This window comes from Ictalurus furcatus, chromosome 1 (assembly GCF_023375685.1).
Source record: "Ictalurus furcatus strain D&B chromosome 1, Billie_1.0, whole genome shotgun sequence".
Classification (NCBI taxonomy): Eukaryota; Metazoa; Chordata; class Actinopteri; order Siluriformes; family Ictaluridae; genus Ictalurus; species Ictalurus furcatus.
In genome coordinates, this window is record NC_071255.1 from 38,368,760 (window position 1) to 38,385,796 (window position 17,037).

General features: G+C 39.8%; 1 protein-coding gene across 1 annotated transcript; it reads left to right on the top strand.

Moving 5' to 3' along the window:
- The first annotated feature begins 4,079 nt into the window (after positions 1-4,079).
- Positions 4,080-15,714, top strand: LOC128615565 (NLR family CARD domain-containing protein 3-like). The gene is made up of 10 exons (XM_053637764.1): positions 4,080-4,223; positions 4,894-4,975; positions 7,415-7,513; positions 7,895-7,949; positions 9,430-9,634; positions 9,794-11,561; positions 13,254-13,430; positions 14,309-14,482; positions 14,753-14,929; positions 15,305-15,714. The coding sequence occupies exons 2-10, from the start codon at positions 4,923-4,925 to the stop codon at positions 15,336-15,338; spliced, it is 2,742 nt and encodes a 913-aa protein (XP_053493739.1). The 5' UTR covers positions 4,080-4,223; positions 4,894-4,922; the 3' UTR covers positions 15,339-15,714.
- The last annotated feature ends 1,323 nt before the right edge of the window (positions 15,715-17,037 follow it).

Sequence of the window (17,037 nt, forward strand, 5' to 3'; positions counted from 1 at the left end):
CCCCTCAACATCACCTGCATTAGCCAACTTATTCTTTCTCAAGAAGAAAGAGGGAGGATTACGGCTATGCATAGACTATTGAGGTTTAACAGTTACTCATTCTGAATGGAACGCCAGTGTACTGTGAGAATGGGTTAATGTTCCCACTCTGATAGTAAATGTTGACATTAATTGGTATTTCCTCAAAAGGTAAGCAATTCTGTACAGAAGAATTGTTAGTGTCCAGTTAGTAATGTGCAGGACAGTAAGTGATTTCTGGGTAATTTTGAAGAATGGCAGTGTGTGTGGTGTTCCAGTGCTCCAATGTTAGATCAGCTGTTTTGGAGGTGTTAACCGAGAGCCCTATACTGTTGCAGGTTCTGACAACTACAGCATCCTGTGGAGAGAAAGCCACAAGAGCACAGTCATCAGTATACTGTAGAGCTAGGATTTGCTCTCTGGACAGCTTTGTGGTCAGTTGAAACCTCCTGGTGTTGAACAGACTCCCATTCATAGTGAAGCTCCTTGTGGAGGAGATGGATGACACATAAGCATAAGATGTTGAAGAGGACGGGTGCCAGGACATACCACTGTTTCACTCATGAGCTGACAGAAAAGAGTCACATGACCTCCTGTGATCATGTGATTTATCAAATTTAAACAGAACATTAATATAGCCTCTACCTGCTGGCCTATTGCAATCATGTGTAACAAATATAGGAAATAAAATTTATTGTTTTTTATTTGTGTTTTTTTTCATGGCATGTGTTGCACTGTAAGATGTATTAATTTCACCAAACTCCTTCACGGTTATTTAATAGTTTGCTGTTGTTGGTGTTGGGAGTACTTTATTTGTGTTATAGCGCTCTTTGTTAATTGGTAGCAGACGTATCGCTTCATTTCCAGTTCCTCGTCAGTCAGCGTTGAGTTTGACAGAGAGGTGTGTCGTGAAGATAAATCCTGTATGACGACATTTTGCTCTTTTGGAACTCTAAATAGACGTTGAGCTTGTCTGCGGGACGAATAAACCTGAGTTCAAGAAGATACGCCGGTGTCCAGTGTCTATTGTGTACCAGAACACAACGCAGTGTAGCCAGGCTAGGCAGAACAGACCGGTTACACATGCAATCATAGCGGTACTCATAACGGTGGTCACACTCTTGACCTCATACTAACATACGGACTAAGTATAGAAAATATTATCATTTTTCCGCAGTCTGAAGTTGTCTCGGACCATTATCTTATCTCGTTCATAATACGTATTGATCATAATATTTCCACCTCGCCTCGCTACCGCGTAAAACGTACCTACACATCAGCTACTGCACCGAGCTTCATAAATAACCTCGCAGAAACATCAATTAGATTTGGATCACCGTCAGATCACATAGAACTCGATCAGGCGACTGAAAGCTTGGAGTCAACACTCCGCTACCACGCTAGATAGAGTGGCTCCACTCAAAAGGAAAATAATTAGAGAAAAAAAATTAGCACCCTGGTATAACGATCAAACGCGAACCTTAAAACAGACAACTCGACAATTAGAACGTAAACGGCGTCAAACCAAACTGGTGATATTTCAAACAGCATGGAAGGAGAGCCTACTGAAATATAGGAAATCTCTTGGCGATGCTAGAAAAATCTATTTCTCCGCCTTAATAGGAGACAACAAAAACAATTCTAGATTCCTTTTCAACAGAGTAGCAAAATTAACTAGGAATAAAACCACTACAGAGAGAAACACTCAGTCATTACATAGCAGTGAAGATTTCATGAAATTTTTCATCGATAAGGTTGAAAATATTAGACGTGAAATACAGGCCATTAAATTAAAACCGGACAGTACTGTAACAAACCCATTACATGACAATGTAGCAATATCAGATCAATGTTTAGAGTATTTTGCTCCGCTTAGAGAGACCGAACTAGCTACATTAATCTCTTCAGCCAATTCATCAACTTGCATACTAGATCCCGTACCTACATGTTTGTTTAAACAGATTTGTCCAGGAGTAATTGAACCACTTCTAAATATAATCAATTCTTCCCTAAGCACTGGCTATGTACCTAAATCACTTAAATTAGCAGTTATTAAACCCCTGATTATAAAACCTGACCTTGACCCCTCTCAACTGTCCAGCTATAGACCAATATCAAATCTCCCCTTCATCTCTAAGATTTTAGAAAAGGTTGTAGCAAAGCAGTTATGCTCGTACTTAGATAGGAATAACATTCATGAAATGTATCAGTCAGGATTTAGACCTCATCATAGCACAGAGACAGCATTAGTTAAAGTAGTAAATGTAGAAAACCTTCTACTGACCTACGATCAGGGTTGTGTCTCGCTGCTTGTGTTACTTGACCTTAGTGCAGCTTTTGATACTATAGATCACACTATTCTCCTTGATAGATTAGAAAATGTTGTTGGTATTAAGGGAACAGTCCTCTCCTGGCTCAGGTCTTATCTGACCGATCGTTATCAGTTCGTAGATGTAAATGGTGATTTCTCCATGCGTACTGAGGTTACTTTTGGAGTTCCACAGGGTTCTGTTTTAGGCCCACTGCTCTTTACTTTATATATGCTACCCCTAGGTCAAATTATTCGTAAACATGGAATTATCTTCCACTGTTATGCTGATGATACACAGTTGTATGTTTCAGCGAAGCAAGAGGACAGACAGCAGCTTAGTAAAGTTGAAGAATGTGTAAAGGACATTAGACGTTGGATGTTAACTAACTTCCTTCTACTTAATTCTGATAAAACAGAAATACTTTTATTAGGCCCACGTGTAGCTAGAAGTAATCTTTCTGATCACATGGTTACTCTGGATGGTCTTTCTGTTTCATCATGTGCAGCAGTAAAATACCTTGGAGTGATTATTGACTCCAGCCTATCATTTGATGCTCATGTAGATAATATTACTAGGATAGCCTTCTTTCATCTCAGAAATATTTCTAAGATAAGAAATATATTGTCACTACATGATGCAGAAATACTAGTTCATGCTTTCGTCACCTCTAGATTAGATTACTGTAATGCCTTACTGTCTGGATGTTCCAGTAGGAATATAAATAAGCTCCAGTTAGTCCAGAATGCAGCTGCTAGAGTCCTAACTAGAACTAGAAGATACGACCACATCACACCAATATTATCAATACTGCATTGGCTCCCAGTGAAATCTCGCATTAACTATAAAATACTTTTATTAACCTATAAAGCACTAAATGGTCTCGCGACACAATATCTAAGCGACCTTTTGGTTTTATATTATCCGCCACGCCTACTCAGATCAAAAGATGCAGGCTATTTGACGGTACCTCGAATAGTGAAGGCTACAGCAGGGGGGAGAGCTTTCTCTTATAGAGCCCCACAGTTATGGAACATTCTTCCTATTAGTGTTCGGGACTCAGACACAGTCTCAGTGTTTAAGTCTAGGCTTAAAACGTATTTGTTTACTCAAGCCTACCCTGACTAGATTCTGTTCTACTACTTCGCAGTCATAATAATCTTTTTTCTCCCTCTCTCCTTTCGCCGAGCCCCACATGAATTTATGGAGATACTAGAGATCCAGATCCTTTCTGCCTCTGGATGGAGCTCAAATCTTCTCTAATTCCAGACTGCTGGGACTACGGCTGCTCCTAAGGCCATACAGACTCATATAAATCCATAATGAACTTTTTCACACTATCTGCTGTTACCCAGATGAGGATGGGTTCCCTTCTGAGTCGGGTTCCTCTCAAGGTTCCTTCCTCTTAAAACATCTTAGGGAGTTTTTCCTTGCCACCGTCGCCACTCAGTGGCTTGCTCAGTTGGGATAAATTCACACCTTTAATATCTGTATACCGTGTTGATATTTCTGTAAAGCTGCTTTGAGACAATGTCTATTGTAAAAAGCGCTATACAAATAAAATTGAATTGAATAGATGCGCCACACACACACACACACACACACACACACACACACACACACACACCAGTTTTGTGTTAGAAATGATAAAACAGAAAATTCACTCATATGTTAAAACCACAAAACAAAAATGTCATGGTGTGTGTGTGTGTGTGTGTGTGTGTGTGTGTTTGTGTGTGTGTGTGTGTGTGTGTGTGTGTGTGTGTGTGTGTGTTTATTTACTCCACCTCCTGCTCTAAAAATTATTTTAACTAAACCAGTCAAGCCAGTTGGAGTAAAAGTGAAACTCCATTTAGTGACGATTGGACTGTAAAAGGTTCTCAGGAGAAGAACACAGTAAGTATCTAAATCTAAAGCTATAATATGTGAATGTTATGAATCTACACTAGAGGAAGAACAGTTCAGTTGATTTTTACTGAAGTTGTAATTTACACAGTTTACTGTAGGACTTGATTTTACTGTAAGTGAACCGTGTGATGATACAGAGTTAGATTTAACACACACATGTTGGACTGGAGTAAATATGTGTCCTGCAGTGTTTCTCTGAGTGTTGAAAAAAAAAAAAAAAGGCAATGACTACAATTGGCACGAACAGTTTTACACTCAAGTTTCCATCAGTGAACAGTGGAGAAGTTCAACAAAAGTAGATTTAATGTTAAAACTGTATGAATTTCCTGGTTACACAACTGCACTATTTGACCATGTAGTACACAGTTATAGAAGGGTTATAAGGTTATATTGACACCCAGATGAGGACGGGTTCCTTCTGAGTCTGGTTCCTCTCAAGGTTTCTTCCTCATATCGTCGCAGGGAGTTTTTCCTCTCCACCGTCGCCTCTGACTGCTCATTAGGGATAAATTCATACATTTAAAATTTATATACTAAATTTATATATTTCTTTAAAGCTGCTTTGGGACAATGTCCATTTTTAAAAGCGCTATACAAATAAAATGTAATTGAATGTGTGTGTGTGTGTGTGTGTGTGTGTGTGTGTGTGTGTGTGCAGGTTTATAGGTATAATCTGTTGGTGGAGACATGGCCTCCAAAATGAGTGTGTCTGTGGAGCAAGACACAGAGAAAGGCGAGAGGTGAGTGAAGTGTGTGTGTTGTGTCCTTTGCTATTCTGTTAGCTTCAAAAACTACAGAACTTGTAGCTCAGTGACAGGATGTAGTTGTAGGTTTGTACTTCCAGGGTTCTCTCACGTGTTCATTCACACCAATAAATCAGTTTGTTGGCTGTGCAGGAAAATGGGACATATTGTAAACATCTGTTGCTCCGCTCGGACACAAACTAGACAAGTACGTGAGATTAGACTGCCTGAAGTCACCGTACACTGAAAATTCTACACATGCACACAAGATTACATGAACTTTGAAGATTTCTGCACACCACTCACAGTCCTGTATGGTAGACTTGTTCAGCAACATTCCACTGACACAGCCTACTGTCAAGCTTGTGTCTTTCTCTAAAACACACATTCCTAATCAGAAAAAGTTTCTCTTCATGTCTGATCTGCTCCACGTACCTTCGTCATTGTGGACAAAGGGATTCCTTTGCTGGGAGGAGACCTAATGTCTTTGCTACATATAAATATTGCCAAGAACAGAGTACTGCCTCCTAATACCTCTGTCTCTTCTCCTTCTTCTCCTGTGTATGAATGTACTGCTGCATTCACCTTTGTGTAAAAAACTGTGTGCACCCTGTGAAAATGTATACCGCCGTCACATTTGTACATCAGTCACCCAACCTAAACTATGTGCTCACTACTGGTGTTATATATAACAATGACTAACTACTCTAGCAAATGGCCTGAGGTTGCTTTTACTCAGTCCATTACTACTGACTTCAGTCACCATGGAAACCCGCTGAGAATCGCGACTGATAATAAAGTACAGTTTACTTCTCCACCATTCACTGCTTTCCTGGAGAAAAGACAGATCTCCCACAACTGCTCTTCCCTCAACTACCCAGCTGCCGATGGAGCAGTAGAGCGATTAAACCGAGTGCTTAAGGAAACCATATAAATGGCAATACAGCAATGACAGTCATGGAAATCAGCTGTGATTGACTTTATTGCAGGTCTACCATGCCACTCTACATGCCACAACTGGTCCTCCCACCCCCCATCCCCCCTTCAAACTGCTCCATAGCCGACCTACGTGCACAAAACTAACACTGTTTCCACCTGCCACTAAATCACTGCCAGTGAAGATCACTGAGCGAGCCAACAACATAAAATAAAAGCTTATTCTGATGCCAAAAGTAGTGCTCATCCTCCTTCTTTTCAAAAAGGGAATAAAGTGCGGATGTGAAACCTATTACATTTTCCAAAAGAACACAGGAAGTTCAGTGATCCACTCACAATCAGTCAAAAGTTGGTGAAGACACATACAAGCTGAGTAATGGTACAACATGGAATACCTTCCACCTCACTGCTTTCCCAAATACCAACTATACACACTACACATACAACACATACAACTGAGGACAGTGTAACCTCTGACCCTGCTCATTCACCTAGACCAACACAAGATATACACTAGTCTACCTGGCTCAATGACTACGTTATGTGAACCTCACATGCACTACAGTTAACTCCACTGCTGTTCAATTGTGATTTTCTGTTGCACTTATTACTTGAGTAAAAAGTTATTGCAAGTATATTGAGTGTGAATGTGTAGGATGACATTGTGTTTTTAATCAGTCAACATTATTATTTCAGTACTACTTGCATATACCATGATATTCTGTTGAGACCATGTAAATGCTTCTTTCTACAAATGGGGAAAGTGTCCTAAATGTTCTGTACTTCCGGGACTCTCTACTCTGCCACACACTGAAGTTGTGTGTTTATTCCTGCAAATAAATATTTACATTTAAACATTTTTTTTATTTTAAGTATGTTGTAACACGACATTTCTCCACCGAACATATAACAGTGTGACTCTGTGCAAAACATAAATGTTCTCACATTCACCAACACTAAACAGATCAGACTCTGTGAAACCTGATGTGTATCTGTGAAAAGTGAGGACTGAATAGTTCAATAGAGCAGTTTTGTCTCAAGACATTTAAAACCAGCTGATGATTAGTGACTTTAAGCTGAGAAACATGTCTAAACATGTCTAAGTTGTCCCTGTAGCTGGTTAAAGTTTGTTTCTTTGTTCTAAAGGATCGTATCAGTGTTAATAAGGAATGTCATCAGATTTTAATTCAAGTTAAGTATTCACTGAGAGAAAAGGTGAAAAGACTGAATATTTGGGAAAATGCAGAACAGTAATAAAGATGCTGTATTTGGGGGTGTTATAGTCTGATTCAGGGTCAGAGTTACCTGTGTGTCCATGAAGAGTGACCAGTCAATGTCCAGCCAAATAGATTTCAGAGACAGAGACTGTACTACTAATCTGATTTTTCTTAATTTTATCTATTAAACTTTCACAAAGAACCACAAGTTTTACATTAGACATTTTAAAATCTACTGATTGTCCCCTTCATGTTTTGTGTTTCTAAACATCTACATCTTCAGATCAGACTCACCTGAACCCAGTTGTGTGTCCATGAGGAGTGACAGGTCAATAACCCGTCCAATAGACTTCAGAGACAGAGACAGTACTACTGATCTGAGGTCAGTGGAGTTTAATATTATTTCAGTGTGTAATCACTCACACTCTCACGTGCTCAAACTCTGGTTTAGAGAATTACATCAGTTCATCACATCTGCATTCTCAGAGCTGGAGAGTGTGATATTACAGACGTGAAATGAAATAATTACATTTTTACAGCCGTAGATTTCAGTGAGATGAAATGTGATGTGATTATGTAAATTACTGATACTGTATTTTCATAAATACATTTTTTCAATAAGCAGTAATAATCATTTAGTGAATCTTGAACTGATTATTAGTATGGATAATTAGAAAATATGTCTGTATTTATTAGTTTGTGTTTTACAGATATGAATATGATTTATAGTCTTTGTTAAATGTAATGTTTTGTATGTTCACAGGCTGCAAAAGGATTCAGATACCACACACAGCAACCTACTGGAGTCTATATTTAAGGTTTGTGTGTGTGTGTGTGTGTGTGAGAGAGAGAGAGAGAGAGAGAGAGAGAGAGAGAGAGATGTTCATTTGTTTATCTTTTTATGAGAGTTATTAGAGTTTTTAATATAAAACATGTTAGTGTAGTGGTGCAGTTTGAAACGGTAAAACAGATCTAAAACATGACGCTCAATCTGAAGTATTAGTAAACTCTTTGTTACGCCACGGCGAACTCGCGGCCGCAATACTCAGATGGTGGCGCCACTTTCAAACATGCCGGACAAGCAATACTTCCGGCCATGCACGCGCTCAAGTTCGCCTGAATATTGATCACCAACACCTGTGCGGCTCTTGGGTTATAAACGTCCTCGTTAACCTTCATACCCTCGCGAAGTAAGCGCTCAGTTTTCGTGACTTAGCTGTGTTACCAAGCCTTTAGCTTTCGTCTAGATTTTCCTGGTTCTTGGACTTTCCTGCCTGTTATTTACGATTACGATTCCCTGCCCTGTCTCATTTGGATTGTTCGCCTGACTTTTGCCTGTTTCCTGTGTTTCCTCCTCCGTCGCTTCTGTACACGCCATCCTGCCCGTCCGCTTTCTCCAACAGCTATCGTGACACTCTTCAGGGACGATCACAGCTACTCAAAACATCTGTTTAAAAAAGAAAACCGAACTTAAGAAAAGAAAGAAAGAAAAGAAAAGAAAAATGCAATAAAGTAACCTCACTCTCTAACATGAACAACTAATAAACCCTTTAAAAACAGAGAGAAATTAAACAGACTCATGCCCCTACAGCTTTCTGTTTAAAGTTAGATTCATATACTACAGACAAATACAGTACATAATACAATATAGTGAGAACAGGTAAACACTCTAATTTCACACATGAGATAACAAAAACAGTATAAAAATATACACACACTGAACCGCAAATCATATTACATCCCAGCATGGAACAATTTAATAAACCTTTTTTAAAAATAAATAAATACACCAAGCAGCCTTTACACAACAGAGTTGCAATACGATCTCAAGCTGAACATAGTTAGATGAGCTAAACAGCAAGTTTTCCCCAAAGCTCAGGATTGCATGGACCCTCATTACGCCCAAGTAGAAAACAGAGTTGAACAACGATTCCAGCATTGGCATGACACCCGCATGCCGGATATGACCCATCACTATATTTCACACCATTTAAAAAATAAAAAATTAAATCAAAGCTTTAATACTTAATAATGAATTGCTTCAATCTTCTGAAATATTGTGAAGATTCACCAACTGAATCGAGCTCATATACACTATCATAAAATACTGAAAGCTGTATTTTCTCTTTTATGATTTTTTAAATATGTTATTTAAATAAATTTGATAATTATTATAATAATTTACAATTTACAGCTTCTTTGACGATAATTAGACAAAAGTGCAATTTTATCGGTGGTAATGAATCGAGACTAACATTATGAATTCATAATTTTCTCTTATTTTTTATTTCTCATCAGGAGCTGGAGCACAAAGTCATCAGTCTGTTAAAGAATGAGCTGAAGAGATTTAAGAAGCTCCTGAGTCCAGATTACCCAGCATGCTCTGAGAGGGAGGTGGAGGATGAGGAGGATCAGAGCAGTGTCAGAGAGGGAGTGCTGAAGATCACACTGCACTTCCTGAAGAACATGAACCTCACAGATCTCGCTAACACACTGCAGAACAGTAAGAGCTCATGGGGTTATAACATCACTTTAACTTTAGAGGAAGGAAACAGGAGAATATTCATCAGATCTTATTAATCAAATTATATTATCAGTAGAATCTGTTAGATCAATACTGACAGTAAATATGATATACACAGAACTGTATTATTTTTATCAGAACTCGTCCCTGCCTACCAACAAAAACTCAAATCCAGACTGAGAGAGAAATGTAAAAGAATTAATGAAGGAATCTCACAGCCTGGAAGTTCAGCACTTCTGAATGAGATCTACACAGAGCTCTACATCACAGAGGGTTGGAGTGGAGACGTCAATAATGAACATGAGGTGAGACAGATTGAGACAGCGTCCAGGAGACCAGCAGCACAGGAGACACCCATCAAATGTAAAGATCTCTTTAAAGACAAGTCCATCAGAAGAGTGCTGACTAAAGGAGTTGCTGGAATTGGAAAAACAGTCTCTGTGCAGAAGGTCATTCTGGACTGGACTGAAGGAAAAGCGAATCAGGACGTCACCTTCATGTTTCCACTTCCCTTTAGAGAGCTGAATCTGATGAAGCAGAAACATCTCAGTCTGATGGATCTTCTTCATCACTTTTTCCCAGAAATAAAAGAATTACGATTAATAGACTGTGAGATCAACAAAGTCCTGTTCATCTTTGATGGTCTGGATGAGTGTCGACTTCCTCTAAATTTCCAGAAGAATGAGAGATTGTGTGATGTGACAGAGTCAGCCTCAGTGGATGTGCTGCTGACGAACCTCATCAAGGGGAATCTGCTTCCCTCTGCTCTCCTCTGGATAACCTCTCGACCAGGAGCAGCCAATCAGATCCCTCCTGAGTGTGTAGACCAGGTAACAGAGGTACGAGGGTTCAGTGATCCTCAGAAAGAGGAGTACTTCAGGAAGAGGATCAGTGATCAGAGCCTGGCCAATAAAATCATCTCACACATGAAGTCTTCAAGAAGCCTCCACATCATGTGCCACATCCCAGTCTTCTGCTGGATCTCAGCCACTGTTCTAGAGAGAATGTTGGGTGAAGCAGAGAGTGGAGAGATCCCCAAGACTCTGACTCAAATGTTCACACACTTCCTGATCTTTCAGATCAAACACAAGGACCAAAAGTACCATCAGAAATGTGACCCTGATCCTCAGCAGACCAGAGAGAGTATCCTGGCACTGGGAAAACTGGCTTTCCAACAGCTGGAGAAAGGAAACCTGATCTTCTATGAGGAAGACCTGAGAGAGTGTGGCATTGTTGTGAGAGAAGTGTCAGTGTACTCAGGAGTGTGTACCCAAATCTTCAGAGAGGAATTTGGGCTTCACCTGGGGAAGGTGTTCAGCTTTGTACATCTGACTGTTCAGGAGTTTCTGGCTGCTTTATACGCATTTCTCTCCTTCATCAGCAGAAATGAAACAGAACACCAAACTGATCTGTCTGATCTTTTCAACAAGTCAGACATGTCTGATTTCCTCAGGAGTGCAGTGGACAAGGCCTTACAGAGTGAGAATGGACACCTGGACCTGTTCCTCCGCTTCCTTCTGGGTCTCTCACTGGAGTCCAATCAGACTCTCTTACGAGACCTACTGCCCCAGACAGGAATCAGTTCTCACAGCAAACAGGAAACAGTCGAGTACATCAAGAAGATGATCAGGGAGAATCCATCTCCAGAGAAATCCATCAATCTGTTCCACTGTCTGAATGAACTGAATGATCATTCTCTAGTCCAGGAAGTCCAACATTACCTGAACAGAAGAGGTGAGTGGTGTCTCAGTGAAGACAGACTCTCTCCTGCTCAGTGGTCAGCTCTGGTGTTTGTGTTGCTGACCTCAGAAGAGGATCTGGATGAGTTTGTTTTGAGGAATTATCAGATATCAGATGAATGTGTTCTGGGGATGATGCCAGTGTTGAAAGCAGCAAGAAAGGCAGAGTGAGTAATTTTTATTCATAAATGTATTACAGATTTTGCTGAAACAAATGATACTACAATGATTAGAATAAAGCTCATCAATAATTACTCTAATTATCTCACTATCATTGTGTATGTAAGGAGACTGAGGGAGAACAACTTTATATAAGCAGCAAATTTCCCCCTAATTTTTTAAATAAATTTTCTTTGCTTTGAGGAATGAAATACCTAATATTATGGGGGAAATTAAGTTTGTACTAAATTTAGTAACATGGTGAAACACTAGTGTTGTGGTACTCGAGAGGAGTCTCGGGACCACATGCCAATGGTCTCTGTCTTTTTCGTTATTTTTTCATTTAAAATTTTTTTTTTTTCTATAACTAGTAAACTCTGTTATTTCCCTCACACATCCTCGCTAACCCCCTTATGCAGTTATATTTAGTAAGATTATAGTGCAGCACTTGCTGGAAGAATGGGCAATGTTTATCATGTCCTGTGTACTTATTTATAGACATTGATAATACTAAAGTCGATGGGATATTTTAGTTACTTCAAGAGAAATTTCATGTCCGGTTAGGAAGATACTACAACCACCAAATTAACACATCTGATTGTCTGGTCTCGGTCTTGACATAGACTCGTTTGGCTCTGGTCCTGGTCTTAAAGGGAAGTTGTTTACAGTATATGGTGAATGTGGCCATGCATGAGCACATCAGTTGAGAATGTGTGGTATTCATCAACGCCCATTGTGTACAGCTGTATGTACTCAAGATAAATACAAATATTCTTGTGCGTACAGGCCGCTCTTATGCACAGTTTAGAACTTGTATTTGTACACACTTTGATAAATGAGACCCTTACTCTCTAATTGTTAATAACAGCCTCAAAACCCACCACTTTTTACATTTGTACTGCTATGTGCCACATTATCACCTTCAACGATTGTCAGAAAATTATTCAGTGTGCCATCATATGTCTCTTTTTTAAAAAATGAGAATGTTTACAGAATGTTTCTAGGTATTTTGGGGCCATCTTGCATGCACAGTATGTTTGCACCGGCTGTCCCAACCCCAGAACATAACATAATCACCCCAGGCTGAACAGTTGCCGATCAAATGTTGCTCATTTTTTCTACAAACATACCTTTAGTGATTGTGGCCACAGAGTTCCATTTTTACTTCATCAGCCCACAGCAACATGTTTCCAAAATGCCACTGGCTTCTCTAGATAGTTTTACACACACCACACATTCATGTTTGAGGTTGCAGGTACAGTTTCCCGTGGTTGTTGAGTGTTAGCAGAATGTTTGAACAGTCAGAGAATTTCTTACACTCTGAAATTGTTATATTCTTGACCTGCCTAGGGTTAGGGTCAGTTAAGACCATTGAGTTAATTAAGTTCTGAAACTTTACAACTGGAAGGATATCTAAACTTTTGCTCATTTGCATTGCTAAATATATTAAATATAAAGCAACTGTTTATCATTTGTTGATAAATGTCATTTTTTAAAAATATTTTAACTTTGTTGCAGTACTTATGAATACTTTTAATTTCAAAAATAAACAAAATATGTAAATTTACTAAATATGTAAAAGTGTAAAATTCTAATCGAAAATATTTTGAGTATTAAGTTAAAGAAAACTATATATAAACTATATATATAAAAAAATATTTTTGTGATTAAGAAGTGTTCTGATATAATTTCTCTCCCAGTCTGTCTCAGTGTAATCTCAAAGAGGATGCCCGTAGAGCTCTGTCCTCAGTTCTCAGCTCACCCTCCTCCAGTCTGAGAGAACTGGACCTGAAATGTAATTATACCCTGCAGGATTCAGGATTGAAGCTGCTCTCTTCTGGACTGGAGAGTCCACACTGTAAACTGGAGATACTGAAGTAAGATCACTTTAAATTGAATTTTTTAAGCTCCAGTACCAAACTTTGTTTTGTTTACAACTGAACAAAAGTCAATTATTGCGCAAGTACATAAAAAAATCAGTGTTTAAAACTGTCTGCTTACATCACTGCAATTCTCAAAGGTAAGCTTATAATAAAGATTTATAGTTTGAGTTGTCGAGTCGGATTTCACAGGAAATGGCGGTTTGATGTTATTCCTCTTTGCCTGGTTACATCACATCTGTAAACAGAAGGAAGAACAGCCAGCTACTATATCGTGTGTGTGGGTGTTGAGGATGGTGGAGTGTCTGTAGCTTGTTCTAACAACGGTTGCTTAGAATTTAAACTTGTCATCTAGATGGCTGCTTTAATCTGGACATTTCTAAACGGCAGTCATGGTTGACAATAAAAAAAAAACAAGTTCTTGTTGAGACGTGAGCTTCTGTGCATGTCTCCCTGTGTCTGTGTGGGTTTGCAAGGTGGAAGGGCATAGTTGCATAAAACAGAAAGCATATCAATGTAATACAGGAACAACACCATATATGGTTTTCAGGAAGTCAGAGGAATACAAGCAAATGTTATTCAGGAATATACAGTATCTCACAGAAGTGAGTACACCCCTCACATTTTTGTAAATATTTGATTATATCTTTTCATGTGACAACACTGAAGAAATTACACTTTGCTAATTTTAAATTCTAAGTACAAAGTTAAGACATTTTGTGTAAAGTGGATCTATGGACTGTAATTATATTAAATAACAATAACAATAGAGCTGAATACTTATTTCCCCTCACTGTAAATACACAGAAAATTGCTGTACACACACATTCAGGCATCAGTGTTATATCACTGATGTATCATCATTTCTCTCCCAGTCTGCGTGAGTGTATGCTCACAGAGGAAAGCTGTAGAGTTCTGTCCTCAGTTCTCAGATCAAACTCCTCCAGACTGAGAGAACTGGACCTGAGTATTAATAACCTGCAGGATTCAGGAGTGAAGCTGCTCTCTGCTGGACTGGAGAATCCACACTGTACACTGGAGATACTGAGGTACACACACACACACACTGGAGATTCTGCATTTCTGTCATATGGCTGTTTTAGATTACATTTTGTCTGGCGATGACCATAATTTTAATCAAGCAGCAACTAATAAACCAAATAATAAATACATGAGAAATAATAATAATCTTAATGGGCTGTGTCTAAAGTCCTTTACACATTTTTTTTTTCCAATTGTGTGTGTGTGTTTGTTTGTGTGTGTGTGTGTGTGTGTGTGTCTGTGTGTGTGTGTGTGTGTGCGTGTGCGTGTGCGTGCAGGATGGAAGGCTGCAGTATTACAGGTGAAGGCTTTGCTGCTCTGGTTTCAGCTTTGATGTTAAACCCCTCATCACACCTGAGAGAACTTCATGTGTACTGGAATTATCCAGGAGAATCAGGAGTGAAACTACTTTATGATCTACTGGAGCATCCACACTGTAAACTGGAGATGATACAGTGAGCTACTGATTTACTGTCTTCTCACACACACACACACACACACGCACGCACACACACACACACTCACACACTCACACACACACGTGACAGTATTCATTGTGGTTATAGCTTTGCATGTAGAATAAACTCTGTGCTGTACTGAGTATTTCATTCAATCATCCGTTAGTTGATAATTTACTGTGTGTATTTGTATTATAAATACTGAACACAGGAAATGCTGAATATTTATTTTAAAGATTCTACACACACACACACACACACACACACACACACACACACACTGTATGATGTGTTTGGGTCAGTGGGAGTGTACCAGTGTTTCACTATAAATGTCTGAGTGACTGATTCTTACCTTTTTCTCCTTATGTACAGGTTGGAGCAGTTTTTTAGTCTCAGACGCAGATGATAATGAGGATAAACATAATGCAGTACAAAGTGTTGTAAAGAACAGCTGCGAGAGCTGAAACTCTGATGTCTTCTCATTTATTGATAATGATGAAGTTAAGATTCTGCTTTTTTAGTGTTTTGTTCTGCTTAATCAGATGGTGTATGTAAGAATGCCCCTGTCAGAGCTTTATTTTTCTCCACTGTTTCATGTTTACAATCAGAGAAGTAATAAAGTAAACCTACATCTGTGTAATCTAATATCATGTAGCTACAATACAGAAACTCAACAGTAATGAATCTTTTCTTATTAAACTTTTTAACAGTAAACAGCACTTTATTGTACATATCTTGTGGCTTTAATTTAGATTTGTCTCTATACAAAGCTTTACAATAGTTATAACTGAATATATATATATATATATATATATATATATATATATATATATATATATATATATATATATATATAACAGAGTACCGATAGATGAGGTTGTATATAATTATAATTTCCTATTGGTGTTGATACAGATGTATAATTTGGGTTATTTTGTAAATAATTATGCTTAGATTGTTCACACATTAATGCATATTGAATTATCAATTAAAATACAATCTATTTAAAAATTCAGGCAACCTGATTTTGTGTGTGCGTGTGTGTGTGTGGGTGTGTGTGCGTGTGTGGGTGTGTGTGTGGGTGTGTGTGGGGGTGTGTGGGTCTGTGTGGGGGTGTGTGTGGGTGTGTGTGTGCATGTGTATGCGCGTGTGTGTGCGGGTGTGTGTGCGGGTGTGTGTGGGGGGGTTTGTGTGGGGGTGTGTGTGGGGGTGTGTGGGGGTGTGTGTGTGGGGGTGTGTGTGGGTGGGGGGGTGGGGGTGTGTGTGTGGGGGTGTGTGTGGGTGTGTGTGGGGGTGTGTGTGTGGGGGTGTGTGTGGGTCAGGGGGTGGGGGTGTGTGTGTGGGGGTGTGTGTGTGGGGGTGTGTGTGGGTGTGTGCAGGTGTGTGTGGGGGTGTTTGTGCGTGTGTGTGTGTGGGTGTGTGTGGGGGTGTGTGTGTGGGGGTGTGTGGGTGTGTGTGTGGGGGTGTGTGTGGGGGTGTGTGCGTGGGGGTGTGTGTGCGGGTGTGTGTGCGTGTGTGTGTGTGTGTGGGGGTGTGTGGGTGTGTGTGGGGGTGTGTGTGGGTGTGTGGGTGGGTGTGTTTGCGTGTGTGTGTGCATGTGTATGCGCGTGTGTGTGCGGGTGTGTTTGCGTGTGTGTGTGCATGTGTATGCGCGTGTGTGTGCGGGTGTGTGTGCGGGTGTGTGTGGGGGTGTGTGTGGGTGTGTGTGGGGGTGTGTGTGTGGGGGTGTGTGCAGGTGTGTGTGGGGGTGTGTGTGCGTGTGTGTGGGGGGGTGTGTGTGCGTGTGTGTGTGTGGGGGTGTGTGGGGGTGTGTGTGTGGGTGTGTGCGTGGGGGTGTGTGTGGGGGTGTGTGTGGGGGTGTGTGCGTGGGGGTGTGTGTGCGGGTGTGTGTGCGTGTGTGTGTGTGTGTGTGGGTGTGTTAGGTTTTAGAGTATATATTATAAAATTCAAGTTATAGCTGACACCTAGATGAACACTTTACGGTTGGTTTTATGACCAGGTCATTCCCTTCGAATGCTACTGAAGTTAGAAACATGTATACCAATGTGTAACTTTAGAGACGCTTCCTTAATTTGCGCATATCTGCAAATACCAAAAGTCCAACT

Coding starts and splice junctions, on each gene's coding strand:
- LOC128615565 (XM_053637764.1), top strand. CDS start 4,923: ATGGCCTCCAAAATGAGTGTGTCTGTGGAGCAAGACACAGAGAAAGGC. Junction 11,562..13,253: donor AAAGCAGCAAGAAAGGCAGA/GTGAGTAATTTT, acceptor TTTCTCTCCCAG/TCTGTCTCAGTGTAATCTCA. Junction 14,930..15,304: donor TGTAAACTGGAGATGATACA/GTGAGCTACTGA, acceptor CCTTATGTACAG/GTTGGAGCAGTTTTTTAGTC.